The sequence below is a fragment of the Neopelma chrysocephalum genome, unplaced genomic scaffold (genome assembly GCF_003984885.1).
Source record: "Neopelma chrysocephalum unplaced genomic scaffold, ASM398488v2 Primary Assembly neopelma1_91, whole genome shotgun sequence".
NCBI lineage: Eukaryota > Metazoa > Chordata > Aves > Passeriformes > Pipridae > Neopelma > Neopelma chrysocephalum.
The window spans coordinates 6,501,034-6,519,885 of NW_020897753.1; the positions used below are offsets into that span (position 1 = coordinate 6,501,034).

The 18,852-nt window shown below is 48.2% G+C and overlaps 1 protein-coding gene across 6 annotated transcripts in view; it reads right to left on the reverse strand.

The window, feature by feature from the left end:
• SPTBN1 (spectrin beta, non-erythrocytic 1) overlaps positions 1-18,852 on the reverse strand; it is a 113,876-nt gene that overhangs the window by 63,500 nt on the left and 31,524 nt on the right. For 4 of the 6 annotated variants that reach the window (XM_027693470.1, XM_027693473.1, XM_027693472.1 and 1 more), the window contains exon 2: positions 17,423-17,619. In XM_027693470.1, the coding sequence (XP_027549271.1) occupies positions 17,423-17,570 (148 nt within the window). In that variant the 5' untranslated portion in view covers positions 17,571-17,619. Of the gene's footprint in view, positions 1-3,975; positions 4,438-17,422; positions 17,623-18,852 lie in introns of those variants that run through there. The other 2 variants (XM_027693471.1, XM_027693474.1) reach the window with 2 other exon arrangements.

Here is an 18,852-nt window from a genome sequence, read left to right on the forward strand (position 1 = left end):
ACTGGTACAGCCACAGTCAGACTGTGTCCCCATGAAACAGAATTTAGAACGTATCTGAAGCACCTCTGATGGCAGAGACACTCACCTTCCCTACAGGCTTATTCCAGTGTCCAGTTTTTCAAACAAATCTTTTTGACGTGGCTCAAAATAAAGGCACTTCCTCCCAGGCAGCCTGGTCACCAAAATACACCAGGCTCCCACTAAAAATGCCCAGTTTGCAACCTGAAATGCAGCATTCCAAAGCTGAGCAGACCCAACGGGTCCCACACAGCAAGGCACAGGACAGAGCTCCTTTGAAAGCTGCTTTCCTCCGGGATTTATCAGGAGCGCTGATCTAGCTCGCCCCCATCCCCCCGGATTTTACATTTGTAATTACCGCTGGAAATCTCACACCTCAGGCACAGCTCCGGAGCCGAGCCCCGACTTTCCAACGACCCGGCTGATAAAGTGCCCGAGCTCCCAAATGCCAGGGATGTTAACAAATACCCCGCTGTCCCGCTAAGCAGGTGGGCAGAGCCCCTGAGCAGTGCTGAAAGCTGCTTCCCTGTGCACCGACACCGCTGCCTTCCTGCTGGAAGGTGATACAGCTCCAGGGATCTCCTTCCAAATTCCCGACTCGCATTAACCTTTTCCTGCCAGCTCCTACAGCCGTGCCCAGCCGAGGCACGGGATCCTGCCACGCTCAAGTAGCACAGATGACAGACTTCGTTTATAACAACAGATCTGGTTTGATTTTCACTGAATTTTCCGACTTAGCAGGAGGAATCTCCTCCACTGACACAACCTGCACGAGCTCCATGGCAACGTGTTTCCCACAGACGAGTTTTGGGGTTCTGTCTTTACTTGCAGAGAGCAGCTCCAGCCCTGCAACATGATCCCTCCACACCGAACAAGTGGCCATGAGAACCAAAACTCCACACCTAGGTTTTTAGGATGATAGCAACCACTGATGGTATCGCTCACTTATCATTCCAGCACTGGGGGAACAAATCATAATAGGAACTGAGTGAAAAACTTCGGGAAGGAGACCCAACTTGCCGCAGCGTTTTCCTCCCCACACCTGCGCTGACATTCTCACGAGCACGAGCGCTGAGCACATGAGGTCCTGCATTACCATACACAGGACTCCAGGCTTGCTTTTGGCACAAAGACAGCCTTGATTCACTCCCAACAGTGGCTCCTGCCATACCCTGCTTCCCTCCAGCCCACCGAGGCACGTGGGAGCCGGGATTCCCTGCAAGGTGACCCTTCCAGGTGCAGAAGGAGCCGGTCTGGTCCCTTCAGTGCAGTCCCACACCTGCACTGGCTTCACACCCCGCTGGGACTGGGCTGGAAAACCTGCTGTAATTGCCCCACAGCCAGCATCAGGTAGAACAAGAGTTTCCTTACAAACATCACTTGGAGGCATCTCAAAGAGGCAGAAGGTAGGAGTGCCATGGGGATCACGGATGATCTGAACTCGCTCTGTCTGGAGCATTTTGGGGCAGAATTCGGCTGGCTCCTCTCCTCATATGAAGCTGCCAGTGCCAAACCTAATGTATTGTCCATGTGGGGAAAGAGGAGGTCATAGAAAGCTGTCTCCTACTCACTGCTGATTCAGACTTCTCTTTGTACAGGGCCCGAGCACTTGCTCTGTTATTTTAGACAAAACAATATGCCCCCAAGTGCTTTTTTTGAGGCAAACTCCCAATATTTGCTAGATCTGTGCCTTGCTACAATCTAGTGCAAAGCTGGGGACTCCTGTGATAACTGTAGGATCTGTGAAAAAAGAGGGACAAATTCAGCATGGGAAGAACATGAGCAGAGTTACGGTAACCTGTGTGGTGCTGCTCTAGAGAACCGTCCTACCAGAGCAGTAAAACAGTTATAAAGGAGGAAAACACAAAAACAACAAGGCAGGAAAGCTTCCCAAGGGACTTATTACCAGACTGAGGAAGGTTTGAAACGCATCTGCTCTTACTTGTTTGCACATGTCCATAGTGAAAAAGGTAACAACTGGTGCTAAATCTGTAATTTAAAAATGTTACTTCTATTCAGCTCATCCTTGCTGCTTTGAGTCTGGGTGCCCTGAGCAATGCCCAGTGCACAAAACACCCAATGTTTGCACCAGAGCCTCCCAGCAAGAATCACCTCAAAATGGGACAACCCCAAAAGAATGGCTCTGTAGCTAATTTTCAAGCAAAGAGCCATTAACCCAAGGAAAGGCTTCTTCTTGTCAGCAGAGTGAAGCCACTCCCTTTACAGCACACCCGACATTTGGTATGGTTATTTAGCATTTCAGGGAGTATCTGGTGCATAATTCACATTTCCTGCACCCGAGCTCCACCCTGAACAAGATCCCCGGCAGCACTCGTTTCCAAGCCTGGGATGTGAGTTAACAGCTCCAGGATGGTCTGCTGCAAAATCCCTCCTTACAACTGCAGAGAATTCACCGCATTTTCTCTCTCCTGCTGGAGGAAATTGCAGTGCATTTAGGGAGAGCGCTGCATTTTTTTTAACTTTTTTTTAAGTGGACATGGTGCATTGCACTGAAGGGAAAACTCACTTTCTGTGCTCTCAACAATGCAGTCTGCTTTCCTCTTTCAGTGCGATGTAAACACACAGATAATGGATTCCTGAAGCAGTGACCCTGAAAATGATAAAATCTGCCTTCTTTAGACTGCTAACTTAACCAGCAAAGAAAGAGGAGCGAGCCAGGGTTTTTTTCCCCAGGTTTTTTTTCTCCAGTGCCACAAAGTTACCTCCTTCTTTTTAACACAAATACCACAGCCTGAGCTCTGACAGATGTATTCCCCCCTCGTGTGCCAGTCTGGAGCCTGGATTTTGCCTGCCTTGCCCCACGAATGTCTCTGTTCCCAGTGTTTAGGATGCTGTCACTTTGCCTCATTACATGCCCTATGCAGCCAGTTTACAAGATAAACAAAGTGCTATGAATGAATTTTTTTTCCCTCCCTCCTTTAGCCAACAAATAGGAACATTCTTTGCACTAACCAGGCTCTTCCTCCCTCTCTGACAGGAACCACAGGCCACACTTGCAGCACAGACCAGAGTCAAATAAGAAACATGCACAGAAGGGCCGCACTTTGCTGCCCTGGGATTATCTACAGAGTCACATGGATCCAGAGGAAGAGGAGGTTTGGTTTCAGTGAAGAATTCTTTTTTATTTTGCAAGTGCAATGCTAGAGTTCATTCATTCCTGGGATGTGCCTTACCCAGACAAACAGCAGAGCTTGTTCTACCCTGCCTGGGGCAGAGCTGCTGGGCACTGCTCCCCCACACCGGGGCTTTGCAGCCCGGGCCCAGGCCTGCCTTCCCTTCAGAGAGCACGGCCATTCCCCAAAAGAACCCTCTGCTTCTCACAGGGACAGAGAATCTCACAGGGAAACCTTCGAGGACATTCTCTACTAAAAGCAGAGTAATCCAAAATGAAAAAGAACAAGAACGTTAAAGTACACGAGTTCTCTTTCTGAGATCTATGGCGTGAGCAAACTAATTTGTTTGGGAATTATGCAACTGTTCCTCATTTGAAGAAGCAAAGCCACCCGCCTTTCCAGGAGGTGCTCAGGGGCTGGGAAGGGACCTTGCACTGCAAACCGTCCCCAGACACAGCCAGGATTTATGGTTGGTGTCCAGAGTTCCGACTGGATTTTATTTAAGGATAGAATAACTAGCAGAGTGCTTCCTCACTCTTGTTGTTCTAAGCACCCTTCTGGTTCTAAGCAGCTCGGTCTGGGTTAGTCCTCATCTGCCAGGCTGGGGGGCTCCGAGGCTGGACACACACCTCGCACTGTGTAAGACTCAGGACACCTTAGGAGTGAGAAAAGCCACACGGGATCCCTTGAAAGAGCACAGAGCTTTTTCCCACAGCACCGCTCTCGGCCTCTCTCACCTTGACGCAATGAGAACGAGCCCGGACTAACATGTTTATGGGGATCACAGCACGGCAACACCTCCCCGAAACCCGCACAGGCTTACCTTGTAACTGCTTGAATCTTCCCTCCAACTGGTTATAGTTATAGGGCACCTGAGCTGCGTATCCTGGGGACAACGGCCCGGGCATACTGGCTGATTTTTGTAATTCCATTTACAAGGAACGCAGGGAGACGACGAAGTGCAGCATAAAGAAACCACAGGCTTCTTTACCATACATGCAGGTAAATCCCAGCTTCCTGAGCAGTTTGGCTTCAGTCCCTAGCGAAAACGCTCCCCCTGAGCCCTAAGCAAATAACAGCTTCGGTTCAAAATCCAGCAGTGTGGCTTGGCGGGTAAGCTCTCTGTAATGGATTCAAACTTAAAGCACCAGGAGCGTGGATTTTTTTTTTCCCCCAGCTCCACAGCAGGCAACTCTCGAGTGCTCGAATCTGGTTCAAATGCTTGCCTGGCGCTGGCGAAACGAAGTGAAATGAAAGCGAGCCTGCGATTCAGCCCAAAGCAAAGGCAGCATGGAGCCACGCGCTGCCGCCCCGGCCGGCGCTCCCAGGAGCCGCGCACACCTCAGCCCTTCCTGCTGGTTTGTAATATAATCAGCAGCCGCCCGGGCGCGGGCTGATGTCACTCGATTACCATACGGCTCGGTGGAGGGAAGGAAGGCTGTACCAAGGCGGAGGGGCGGCGGAGCAGGGGAAGAGCGGCGCGGCTCACGCAACGCCCCAGCGAGTCCTTCCGCCGCGCCCGGCAGCGGGTGCCCGCCGGGTCCCGGCCCCGCGCCCCGGCACCGCGCGGCGCACGGTGGTACCTTCCCCAGCGAAGCTGCTGGAATTACAGCCTTTTGTTAGGAGCCTCATGTAACGGAAAAGTCTCAGATTACTATCACATGAAAAGGAGGGCACTTCTCGGTATTTATCTGCGGGGCGGCCCCGCTCGCCCCGGCCCCGCGCGCACACAGAGGCGCTCATTGAGAGGGGACGCGGGGAGATGTACGCTCCAGCACACCGCGAACAAACGGCAGCTTTGTCGAAAGGTTCTTTAAACGGCCAATTCCTGTCACTTCGGTTTATGTTACTGGATGATGCTGAGGGGTTTGACATGCCCTGTGTGCGTGGCTCCTTGCCCAGTTATCAGTGTGCTGGGTATTACTGCAAGATTAATGGGCTGCGCACCGAGGGGAGGGCTCGAACGTAAAGGAGGATGCCTGGCCGAGCTGCCGGGCTCCTCAATACCCTGCCCGAGCACAAACACGCCCAGCAGCGGCAGCACTAGGTACCAGGAGTCAGTTCCTGCACATGGCAGCAGACAGAGGATGTCAGTTTTCCCTCAGGGACATGAGCTCCCAGCCCTTCCTTATTCATGGATGAAATGAAAAGGTCAATTCGACATTCATATTCTCAGTACGTAACATTTGCCTGCTCGTTTTTAAAACTGCTGATAACGTTCACACAAATGTTTTCTCTTTTCTTCTTCTCTTGCATTTCCAAATTCCTTTCCACTGGAATCCATGTTCTCTCCTCCTCCCACTCCATCCCCTCATTAAACATTTCAAAATGTTGCCTTTGTTTTGATACTGTCATGTCACAAGGTTTAAGTCATATAGTAATTTCTGTGAGGACAATTTCTGTGGGAGAAGCTCAGCCCACTCCCCCGACTCGCTGCAGCCCAAGGTCCCGCTGGGCACAAGGTGGAAATTCAACCAGCCATTACCAGCACACCAGGGAACAAACGCACAAAAAGTCCAACCACGAACACCGCCAGTTTGGGGAGAAGTGATGGAAGCTGACACTTCTCAGCTGAAGGTTTCCAAAAACACATGGACAGTTGAAAATGCCTGGCACATTGCTCCCAAGGTCATAAATACACTTAAAATATTTATGGCTTTTAAGTCTACTCTTTTACTTAAAACACCCCCGGAGCCCTAGTGCAGAGCACGTGTTATATTGACACAGAAGGGCTGTTACTGCTGTATTTCGGTGCACCGCTTTATTTCACTGTAGCTGTATTTACACGACACTGCTGGTACCACAGCACACCTCAGCAGAGCCCCAAACATTCCTGAAAGCTGGCCTCCAATCCTTCCAGCGCCACCTCAGCTGCAGGGGCAGCTGTGCAGGGGACCAGGGCACTTGTGGCCCAGAAAGGAGCCTGAGCCGTGGCAGGGGGAGCTGAGGAAGCACCTGCACTCACGGCAGGATGCTGCTCCCCGACAACAATGGGCTCTGCTAAACCTTCCCCTGCTGATCTCCACACAGGGAAGAGCCAGCTGTCCTTCCCTGCTGTCCCCCGGCACCCGCACGCCCGGCTGTGGCCACGGGATTTCCAGGCCAGGGTGGGAGGGAAGAAGGGTAACACGAAAGGCTCCAAAACTCCCAAGAGCAGAGCTGGGTAAACCGAGCCATTAACACACCAAGGTGAACTGCCCCAAGCTCGAGGAGCACGTTTTGCCCAGCACACAAGTACAGGCTTATTTCCATCACGGAGCTTTTTCCTGCAGCTTCCTCCCAACGGCAGCTCCTGCCTGTGCTGCCTGACCTATGATATAATTAAGTGCAAGCCCTTCCCCTGGAGAGCAGGCAGGCAGCCAGGCCCTACCTGCAGGCATATCAGCTCACTGCCATCCCACCTTGAGCAAACAGGTGTTGCTGTGTGAGCTCACAGGGAAAACTGAAGTCCAAGGGACTGACAAGGGAGCTGGAGCACTTTTATTGCCATGAAGGCCACAAGTCAGGAACTTTTCCCCAGCTGAAAGCTTTCCCAACACCTTTGGCAGGCAATGCTCTAATGCACGTGGCCATTATTAAAAATATTAAAAAGTACACTATTGCAAAAGGAAGACATTAAAAACTAAAAATAATCATTTGGCTTTGGCCCATATAAAACACAGACTGGCCTTACCCACTCCACCATGAAACACTAACACCACACACACGAATTTACACTTCAGATTGCCCTCTGTGGGACAACCAAACCTGGTGAGCTTCAAGAAATACTGAACAAAATTTGGGGTTTGGTATTCTTTTTGTCTCTATCCCCTCTCTGCCCCCTCTCCCCATTTTGGCCTGCCCAGTAGCACTAAAAGCTCCCTTAAAAAGGGAAGGAATTGCAGCAGGTATGGATGGAGCAGCACAGGCTACACAGAAATTAGGGGGGAAAGCTGAAGGAAAAGGGAAGAACCTGTGTTTGAACAGAGCTTATTTTGTCCCAGGTCTGACAAACAGAGGCACCAGACCCTCACACACTGTCAGCAGCACTCGCTGTGAAATTCTGACCCCACTGGAGTTGCCATGCAGGTCGGCCCCCAAGCAGCAGCTGTGACAGACTTTGCTGCCGATGGTTTTGGCTCCTGGGGAAGGCCCTGGTGCCAGGTGCTGCTGGCTCAGCTGCCAGGGCCTTCCTGCCACTTTGCTGGGCGCTGCCCTACACGTTGAAGGCTCCGCTGAACAGGTTGGTGGGAATTCAGGGGAAAGAACAAAGCAAAATGGGGATGTGCCTGTGTTTGTGAAATGCTACACCGTATGTAGCAAGGCTGCTCCAGGACAGGCATCCTGCCAGCTCCCAGTCCTGTCTGAGTCACAGCAGCCTAATCCCTGGGTTTGCTGGGGACTGCAGGGAGCGAACCTGAGCCCTAGTTGCTGCTGCCATGGAGCGATGCACCATCCATCCCAAGGCTCACACGCACAAAGGCCTTTGTCACACCGGGTACTGCTTGTTTTCTGGGGTTATCTTTCATTGACTAAGCCCTTGACTATACTAATTAGATAATATGTTATGGAGGGATTGAATGCTTTAAAGCCAGAGATAGCTTTGGAGCACTGGGCCAAGTGCAACTTATCAAGTGAACACAGCTGGAAATTGTCCGTGCTGTAATTAATTCCTGATTACAGTGCTGGAGGAAAAGAAGGGCCAGATCATAAACAAAGGTCGGCATATCAAGGAGGGAGGTTGTTGGGGTTTTTTTCCCCGCTAAATTTTTTTGCCCAGAGCTGTGAAATAAGTTTTGCTGGCACTGTGTGAATTGTCCCTCTCCCACAGCACCTGACAAGTGAGGATGGCTCGCATTGTTTGTGTACTAGCCCAGAGTAAATAAATACACAACTGATTATCCACTTAGCCATAATGCAGAGGGTCTTAGCTGACACGATCAGAGCTTTGCAAAGCCTCAAGGAGAACGAGAGGTTGATTACAGCAATATTATGAATGTACAAGGGACATCTAGGGACAGCTGCTTACCACAGAACACAAAAGGATCTGTCCTGGGCTCTGTCTTTATGTGGTTCTGAAAATCGCAGCTGAAGTGAGTGGGTCCCGACCAGAAAGGAAAAAATTGATGTTTCTAAGGAAGAAACTACTGTTGGATGTAGCAAAGTTACATTCCCAATTCCTAATTATCACTGATTCTAAGCCAGAGCTTATAATAATTAGGAACCTGGTTAATCATCACCCTTGTCTTCCCTCTTCACTCTTTCTTGCTCTTGTAAATTCTCTAGTTGGTAACTAACTGGTAAAAATTACAAGATAAAAAGGATGATTTATTAATCTAAAATGCCAGAGAAATCACGTAACAGTTTGCTCTTCTCCTGAAGGAGGGTAAAGTTCTTACACATCCCCTTAGCACCACCACTGAGAACTGAAAGCTCATGATCACACTTGCCTCCATCTACACAGCACAAACAGAATCTCTCCCTGTACATGCAAGAGAGTAAAGACAGATAGGTTTTGCGGTGGATTGTTCTAGAATGTAATAGGAAATAGTTATTTTTATCCTATTTGGCAATTTGCATAACATGAATGCTGAAGAGGTAGCTGGTTCCCCTCCAGTTTTTATCTGAGATGCTGGAACAGAGGGAGCAGCAGCCCACACACCAAGCCCAGCTGAGCCTGCCAAGCTCGCCACCTCTGCTGCAGGGATCAGTGGGAGCAGAATCCATCCTGGAACCTGTCGTGTCCTGCAACACTTGGTAACTGTCTCACACGGTGGGAGAGATACAATCAAACCAAGAGAGCTTCACTTCAGTAACAGTTCCATGTCAGAAAGTATCTCCACGTGTCTCTTTAAAGGGGACTTCAGGTCAGTGGCAACTACCTTGTCCTCCAAGTCCTTTCCAGACACATTCTCCGTGACCCACGTGGGCTCCTGAGAGCCAGTGCAATCAAAAGGCAAGGGAAAGGGGCCAACTAAAAGGTAGGAGACAAGGATTATTATCAGGGAAAGGTCTGTTCACATGTTTTCCTTTTGCCACATCCAGGCTGGCCTTCCAGCAGCTCCATACCAAGTCCCAGGCACTATCCAGCTCTGGGCTCCAGATAACCTGGAGGCTGTGACACCTGAAACCAAAGCAGCACAAAACCTGGGGGAATCTTCTCACAATTCCGGCCAGAATATCAACTTATTACTGAAACTGGGTCAGTTCCACCTGGTTTCGGGTTTCAGTTTACACAAGTCCCAGATTAACAAGAAGGTTGACATGACTTTTGTAACAGCATGTCCTTGCTAACTGCAGGAGTGCAACACCTGCCAGGAAGGCCCCCAGGACAGAGCTAGGGGAAAACTCAGGGAACATTTCGGAAGGAATGATGGTTTCTGTTGGTTTGCATTCCAGCCCAAAGGGGTTCTGCTGACCTGTCATGCTTCCCATGCTTCCCAAACTCCTCAATGCAGGGAAGTCATCCCTGAAAAACTGAGCTACATTCACAGGTTTCATTTGTTGCCCATGAAATGCACTTGGTTTTTTCCCCTGACATAGATGAATAACCCTTAAAAACCCAGTTCAAATCAAGCTTGGTGCAAGTACACACTTAACACACTTGCTGTGAAATTTTGGCATGAAAACACTTCTTGGTTTTTTTATGGGCTTTAAGGTCCTTTTTTAAAGGCTAGAATCGTTTTTATTGCCTCTCCCTCCTTTCTCCTCCATCTGAATTGCATCTCTGTTCATGTGCAAGGGAGAGAGATGTTCCCATTCTCCTTTTTCTCTTCTTCCTTTTGCACCATTTTCTCCCTTTTCCAATTTGACCATGAACACAGAAGATGCATGGTTGCTACACCAAAATCACTCAGGCAAGAAAATTCAATCTCCTGCTACTCCTGAGCAAAATGGAAATTGGGTGAAAACAAGCAGCAGAATACACTGATCTTTACAAAAATCCCCATAAGCCGAAGTCTTTCCCCATCCAGAAACTGCTCTCCCTGCAAAAAACCCTTAGTGATCAACAGACAAGTATTTTCTGTGTCCAACACATGTAGCTATTGTTACAGAGCAAACTATTTAATTTTTATATAATGTTTAGGAAACAAATTATATCTTATACACTTAGATGTACAAATGCTGTCGCTTGACACTCATCTGCTTTAAAGGCTTAATAACATTTAGAGGAAGAAAAACCTCAAAAAACCATCACACAACAAACACATAAAAAATGGTTAGCAAAAAAAAATAGCAGTGTTTGTGTTGGCCAGTAGAAGAGTTCAAAACTCTTAGGGAGAATGCTGGAAACAAACGTGGAAGTGGATTTTCATTATCCTCTCTACTTGGCTGGTCCTCATCCCTGTTCCTGGTCTTTTTGCCTCTTCCCCATCAAGGCAACTTGTCTCCAGGCAATCTGGGTTTATATCTCTCCAGGATATTACCTCCAGATAAGAATCAAAGCTCTGATCTGAGGGAATGATTTCATCGCTAATCTCTCCCCATTAGAAGAGCTCCAAGGTTAACAGAAATTGGTAAACATTTCGGAATCCTGTATTGAATTTCTCTTTGCAGTATGCTCTGCTAGACATTATTTATACTTCAGGGAGTGCTTTCAGGCAGTATCCCAGCAACAAATAGAAAGAAAAAATGCAAGGCACACTGCAGATTTGGCTGAATAAATAACATAAATACAGAAACATGGCTAGTTAGATGCTAAGGACATGAGACGAGAACATTCTCTTCTGCATACGCATTTTTTGTGGAAAGACTTCTTTTGAATTACAGGGTCATGACTAGGTTTTGAAATTCATCCATAGCTAAGCTCACCCCTGAGAGAAGCCATTATTTAAAAAAAAATTAAAAATCCATTATTGGCATTTAGTTTCTATAAAGAAGAAATCCTTTCCTTTAGGAAGACTCAGCAAATTATCTAAAAACAATCTCATTATCTCAGTGAAGGGTCCCGTGGTTTCTGTGTATTAAATATTCCTAAAACACTGATTCCAACAGCAAAGAACACTTACACTCTTCTCAGTCTCCAGGTTTGCCATGCTGGACCACTCTGGGCCAGGTTCCCAGCTGGCATAAGTCAGCACAGCCTCACATAAGCCTCCAAGAATGCCAGTCTATACCAGCTGACAATCTGGCTGGGAGGTTCCTCCTAAACCATCAACCTCAGCACGATTTTATCCCAGCCCCACAACAGTGCCCGGCTCAGCTCTCACTGACTCCATGGAGGGTGTCTCCCAGGGAGCATTTTCCTCTCCCTGAGCAGCTGGTGCAAGTGGAGTGTTTCACTCCCTGCACAATCCTGCCCTGCTCCAGCTGGTGCTGGACGCTGCCTCCTGCTCAGCCCAGTGTTTTGGGGCAGCCCTGCTCCGGAGCTCTCACTCTTCACTGACACCATGGGGATGAACAGGGGAGGAAAACTGAAGTAGACAGGAGAGCAGTGTGCTGTGCTGCTCTGGGAATTCAGGTGTAGTTCTCACCTCTAATCAGCACAAGTAAGGAAGCCTCCTCCACTGTGGAGGTTAGTGCAGTGCCAAGGTATTCCAATGATCATGCAGATTTACCTGCTCCCAGGATTATCCCCATGCGTATTGCACAGGTAATATCCTGAAAGCAAATACAGCTATGCACACAGAGCAGCACACGTGCATTAGCTTTCCATCTTCCTCCCCTAGGTACAGATGGCTTTTTATATTTAATCTGACCTACAGCACAGAATTCTCTTGTCCCTTGTTTGCTGAACTACTGAGCTGCTGTCCAAGCACAGGTCCTGTGTGCCTGGAGCTCTCCACAAGCAACCATGAGAGGCAGCTGTGGGCCTGTACTCCAGTCCAGGAGCACAATGCACAGGAATTCAAAGATCTGAGGATCCATCAATACAGGCTCATGCTGGTAAGATGCTGGGCTGTCCTGTGTCCGTGTCCAGCCCGGCACTGCTCAGTCCTGAAAGGATCTCACCGGAGGCACACCACGAGGCAGTCTCAGACTTTCCAGAGTGGAGCTGCCAGCAGCTGCTCCCATCCTGCTCCCTCCCAGAGAAACAAAAGCCTATTTTTCCAGCTCTGCTCATCCCGCCTGGACAATGTGTGCTGGATTACAGTTGTTCACCAGGGTGCAACCACTGTCACGCATCACTCTGTTACCAAGCACTCACACATCTGCCCACGGAGCAGACAAGCACGTGTGATTCCAGAAAACTCCAAAGGTACCTTCAGCAGTACCTTTATTCAGAAGTTTGGCTCTACACTCAGGAAGCTACACTGGATATGGATCTAATCAAACTACAAAGAATCCAACTTACACCTCCATGTAGTTTGCAACACTACTTGTTTGATTCTAAAGAGACAGAAACCCCCCAAACTATGCCTAACTGATGCCAAAGATCATGTTGTTACAGCAGTAAGATAAAAATTACCTCTGTACCAAGTTACATTTGCAAAGGGACATCAGTTGTCCACATTTCCTTGGAAGTTATTTTATGTTTCACAGACATATCTGCAGGACACACAGCACACCAAACGAGACTCCTGCTCCCAACACCAGCCTCTGTGGATCCTGGGAAGGTCAGCAACAACAGCTGAGAAACTGCTCCAGACGTAAAATCCAGAGGGAAAGCATTGGGTGAGGTCAACATTTGGAAAAGCTTTAGCTGAAATAATTCCATCAACTTTTATCTGAGCAAAGCAGGATCTTTCAAAATAAGCCCTTTCACACTCATCTGAGAACGCCTGCATTAGGCCCTTGGCTGCTAAGCAAGGGTTCACAACCAGCACTGGAGATTGCACTGCTGGGAGGTTTTCATTTCTCTTTAGTGTCAAGCAAACCCTTCAGGTGCCCTTCCAAGTTGATTTACAAGTGTCAATATACTGCTGGGTTCTCTTTCCTTGAGCACTTGCTGTTGTTAAAATTAGTCACTGATTTTCAAGTCCCGGATAGCTCAGGTACTGGATATTCATGGAACATCCTGCAAGAGCTTATTCTCAGTATGCCCTTTCAAAGCCAAGTAAAAACCAAAGGTTTATTCTCTTGAGCTCTAAATTGTTGTACTTTGTCCTTTTTTATTGATCTGAGACCTGAAAGTTCATTCTGACCATGCAGATTTTCTATCTTTAGTGTATAGTCAGAGTGAAACAGAAACTTTGCTATGAGAGATGCTTGACAGCAGGGACAGGCAGGTGCATGATACCTAGACAGTACTAAAAGCAGGGTCTTTCTCTTCACTTTTTTAGGGGGTTGTTCTGCTGACTCTTTGCACTGGGGCTGCGGGAGGAATGGCTTAAATATCAAGGCCAAAAGGGCTAATTAGCCCCACATATGGTACCCAGAAATTTCCCATTGCAAGTTTTCTCTAATTTTTCAACCTTCAGAACTGGGTACTCCACTATATTAAGAAGAAAAACTTTTCAGCAGCACAACTTCAGGAAGAATTTCAATGCTTTCCCCCCTTTTGCTGCTGGGAGAATTGAAGTTACTGGTGTCAGTGACAAGCCTAGTTTGTGCAACAGGGACTGCTAAGGAAAGCTGCACAACAAAGGCAGCCTCTGCACCTGGATTCCTCTGTAAGGCTCAGGAACACCACGCTGTGCAACACCAGTGAGTGTCCCAAGCTTCACTTGGGTGAAGCTGGAAAAGGAAGGCACAGCTTCCCCTGCCTGCACTAAGAAACTGCTCTTATGTCACAAACTTTGAAGCTGGTTTTAATTCATGTGCCAGAGAACTGAGTCACAGACCCTCTGGTCACGAGGGTGAACCCAGAGGACAAAAGGGCAAAACACTAATGAGCAGAAAAGCAAGTAACTTTAGCCAAGTGTTTTTAATATTGAATCAGCCAAGTGAAGAAACAGAAAGTTTTGGAGGTGACAATTCTCATACTACCTGAAAACAGCACTTGAGGTGGCAAGCACAAGGACCCCTGAACGTCACAGTCCCAGGCTGAGTGTGGAAAATGCTGCTGAACAACTGGACTGTTTCTGAAGGCCTTTGCAAGAGCTCAGTGTCCCAAGGAGCTGCCCAACAAATCTTGTTAGCTAATGGTCCTCGACAGACGAAATCCAACCCTGGAGGATTTGTGAATGAAGACTCTTGGACAAATGTGATATCTTTTTGACTCCTACAGAGCAGGTAGAATTACCTGGTCTTCCAGCAAGACCTTCCAAAGCACCACAGAGAGCAAGGACAGGTGAAAGATGATTTCCTACAGTGGGATACCTTACTTGGCAAAGAAGGGATCAGTTACCTTCTTCTCATATCAGTTGCAGAGCGAGTTAGTTCAACACGAGTGGCAACCAATCTGGTTGCATATCCCTTCAGATCTAGATTCTGATTGAAAGTTGAGTTCCCAGATGATTTGCTGGTTTTAAGCCCAACATCCCTTTGCATTCTGGTTTTCACAGTACACAGACCGTTCCAATAACATCAGTTCCCAGCTGCTGTGCAGACAGCAGTGTTTGTCTGTGCTTTACCTGAGCTTTTCTCCAGGACATTGTTCCCATCACAGATTATGCTGACCACCATCTCCTGCTTTGCTGTTTAAATATTTCAGCACCCTGATGGGACACAGGGCCATCATCATTCTTTGTAGAACAGATTCTTTGTAGACTCCAGCGACAGACCTCACTTCTGGCCTGCTCGCTCTCAACCTCACTTAACCTTAAAGGAAATAAGTTTCACTTGAATTACAGTAAACTAGAATGAACACAAGATGGAAGCTTTGCTGAAGAGGCACTTCCCAGCTTGCAGAAGAACATGGACAGAAGATGCCTGCACAAGGGGAGTGAGTACACAGCCATCAGTCAGGCAGTGTAACATGCCCACAGCTGTTCTACTTGGGAATGCAACAGCTTCCACCCAGGAGATGGAAAATAAACAACCAGTGCCTGCCCATTTGAAACCTTTCATACTGGGACAGGGGGACAATGATGCACGAGCATTTTGTAAACTGTAAAACACAGATAGACTTTTGATTTATCTTGTCACTGACATAATGCAAGAGGGGGACAGCCATGGGCAGTCCTTAGAGACAACTCATTGAGGGCATCTGGAGAGAGCAGTGCTGCTGTCAGAAGGTGGCCAGTCTTGGAAATGCGGGAAGGTGCTCGTGCCCACAAAAAAACAGTGCCCATCTAAGTCAAACTGGAGTGTTATTCAGTAAATCCAGACTCCAAAGGTGGAACACAACTCCTTCTGCTTCAGAGAGCAGTGAAATTCAGCCAGAGGAAAGTGATGGTGCCACAGGCAGTGAAAGGCAGGGTTGTGGAGCCCAGCAGAACCTCCTGACACCCCCCAGCACAACTGCATGCATTACCAGCCACGGGCATTCCCACAGCCATTCCTGGGCCTGATCCCATGACAATCAGCTGAACTACAGAACACCTTTCCAGAAAGAGCCTGTCTCGACCGACAGAGGACAATGACAGAGGTTATTGCCAGCACAGCTCCGGGCTGCAGCTGCTAAAAACCTGCAAGTGCCTTTCTGGGGAGAGGCAAGGAAAGATGACCCACCAGACAGCATATCTGAAAATACACATCCAACTGTGCCAGGAGCACCACGGCTCAGCCTTTAGCCAGAACCCTGGATTTGCAATACAAACCTCTCTTCACTCCTCTCTCCCTGCACCATGATTAGGCTTCCAAGCAGTGCTGCAGCAGTGCAGCATGCTAAGCCAAGCTTTGGCAGCACACAGCATTCTCAGCACTTACAGGAGAGAATTACAGGTATGAAAATGTATCAAATTAAAATAACTATGAGTAATGCTTATTCAGAAGAAAAATAAATACACCATACTGTGGGAAAATGTTTAAATATGCCTCTGAATAGAATCTTCAGCAAAATTATTTGCTTTGACATTGGTATTTGTTTTAGGCTGTCTAAATAATTCAAGTACTTTCCTTACATTACTTCTCCCTGAAATAAGAGTTTCATGTTTATTATTCATTACTCAGGTGGGGAGCTCTGCTTGCTACAAAAGTAAGTGGAACAGCCAACTGCAGTAAGGCGAGACCTGGGACCCAAACGTGGCTCGTGAGCTTTGCACTCAAAAGCATTTCCCACCCAAGGAGCAGAATATAACCTACAACCACTAAGGTGGCAGGAGTAAAACACAGTTTCTTCCTCAAACAAGATTAAACTACTAAAATAAAACAACCCAAGTTGAGATTCTTTTCGTCCACCACCAATCTGCCCCCACAGCAAACTGTTTCTGACCCCACTCAGCACAGCCCTGTCCAGGTCAGGCATTTTCCCTGTCATTCCAAACCCACCCTGTGATGAGAAGTGCTGTAATTGAAGATAGCAAAATTTAACACACACCCTCTCTGTGAGCAGCTCCATTAAGTCGATACCATTACTATTCATCCTCAGGAAGAGTTATATGATCTGCTCTCTGCCCACCTGCGTGAACTCCTTCACTCCCTTGCTGCTCAGCTCCAAACCTGATCCTGCCCTGTGCCTGACATGTAAAGGTGTTCTGCGTCTAACACACCCCCAGAGCTGGAACTGAGAGGAGAAAGGGCACCTGCACTCCAGAGCCAGCCTCATCGGAATCACAAATGGAGCAGCTGATACCTGGGGCTCAGTGCAGCTGATTTAATAAACCTGCTCAGACACCTCAGGAGGTGTTGGGTTTAAAACTGTCCTTGGAGCTCAGATTTCACCAGCAGAACGCTCAGCATATTTTTGAGCTGTTTTCTCTGCTTGTCCCACACTGCCAAGGCGTTTTGTTCAGAGGTCAAAAATGTGGGCATGCTACTGTAAAAGTCAGGAAATCATTTACAGAATGCATAAAAATTGCTCTGCAGGGCAGTGCCTCAGAGCTGAGAGGACATGACATCATCTCTTTGCTGCATAAACAAAGTTGGTTAATGTACAGCCTTTAATGCGCAATAATCCAATGTTTTAAACACAAAAGGAGCCAATCCAATTTCATTTCTCTGCTGATGAGAGTGGAATTCAGCAGGAGACAGCAAGTATTTCAGACAAAGTGTATAGTTCCAGCATTCATCACTATGTGACAACTATCTCCACCTACCACATTCCTCATTCCCAGGGCAAGGGAGATGTTTTGCACACCTCCAAAGGAAAATATTTTGAAGCAGAGCTTTGTTATCCCTCTGTTTTTTTGTTTTTTTTCCAAATCTGGAAACCAACGCCATTACCAATCACAGAAACCTGATCAAAACCATTTGAATACACAGCCAAAAAGCTGACGAGACTGATGAGGTGAGAAAGGGAGTCAGTACAAGCTTGTAAGTGAAAGGAAAGCCTGGGATGGAATGTCCCTGCTGTGGTCAGTGCTTACCAGCCAGGGCCTTGATGCGGGAGCGCTCGAAGAGCCGAGCAGAACTGTTCTCGTTGTCCCAGTCATCCACATCCCAGCGGTTGTTGACATCGCTGTACTGCTGCTGGATCTCGATGTTGTCGTAGTCTGTCGCTACCGTCGTCGTCATCCTGAGTCTTCTCAACCTCTCCTCACCATCAGATTCCTCTTAAAAACCTCTGCGAAAGACATAATAATAATAATTTAGATGACATACATATATCAGAAGAGAATCAAAGTTTAAGCTCAAGACTTCTGGTTTTGAAAAACAGTGACTTGAAGCACAAGCTCAAGAACAGGTGAGATACCAACGAGTCCTTCAGAGGACAAATGAACGAACAGATATTCTTTAAAAATTAAGTACTTCACAAAAGCCAGCAGCTTTGCTGCGTACACACATTCAGAACTGTCATGTTCAGCGCCACAAAGTGGGACATGTATGGAACGGTGCAGTAAGACACTTTCACAATTATTATTTCCAAAAGCAGCCCAACAGCTTTATAGATCTGTGAGTGTTGACTAAAACATATGGACCTGTGGGTAACTCAGCTAAGAAAAGCCTCAAGCGCAAAGACAACCTCAATACCTTTACAAAATTGTGTAAATAGTGATGGAAAAAAAAAAAAAAAAGACAGATTCTTAAACGGCCGCATAAGCATTTGACCAGCAGAAGCCTTTTGACATGGACCTGAAGAAATATTTCCATCTCTACATGCAAATGCTGACTTTGTGACTGGTCCTGACAATTTATTTATGAACTAATCCAGATAAAACCAACTAATTAATCCATTGCTTTGAACTCTCTCCAACAACACCATGCCACCCACCAACGCAGCTCTTGGGGTGAGGTTCTCCTCTTTCAGGCAGCCGGGTGCTGTTGCCATATTTATTCTGTTTTGTGGCAGGAATTTGCATGCATTTATCAGCACCGGCTATAAGCGGGGCAGACACCTCTGGGGGAGGAGCAGGGAGGTTGTGAGCGCTGCGGGAACAGCGCCGGGCATCAGCCAGTGCTCAGGGAGACCCCGGGGCCGGCCCCGAGGAGCGCAGGGAACACAGGAACACACAGCGCACCGTTGTAAAACGTAACAGTTACTAAAAATGCAGTTAAACATGCGGGCAAGGCCGAGCCCCCTCACAGGGGCCGAAGCCTTTGCCCGGGCGGGGCGCGCGCTCCCCTCACGGCTGCCGCGAGGGCACGGCCGGGGGGGAGCGGGGGCTGCCTGCGGACACAACCGCCCTCACGGGCAGCGGGCTCGGGGATCACGGCGGAGCCGACCCCGCCCAGAACGGCCGGCGCCGGGGCCGCCCCTCACGGCCGAGCCCGCCCCTCACGGCCGGCACCGCCCTCACCGTGCATCCGATCCCGCCCCTCACGGCCGGCACCGCCCTCACCGTGCATCCGATCCCGC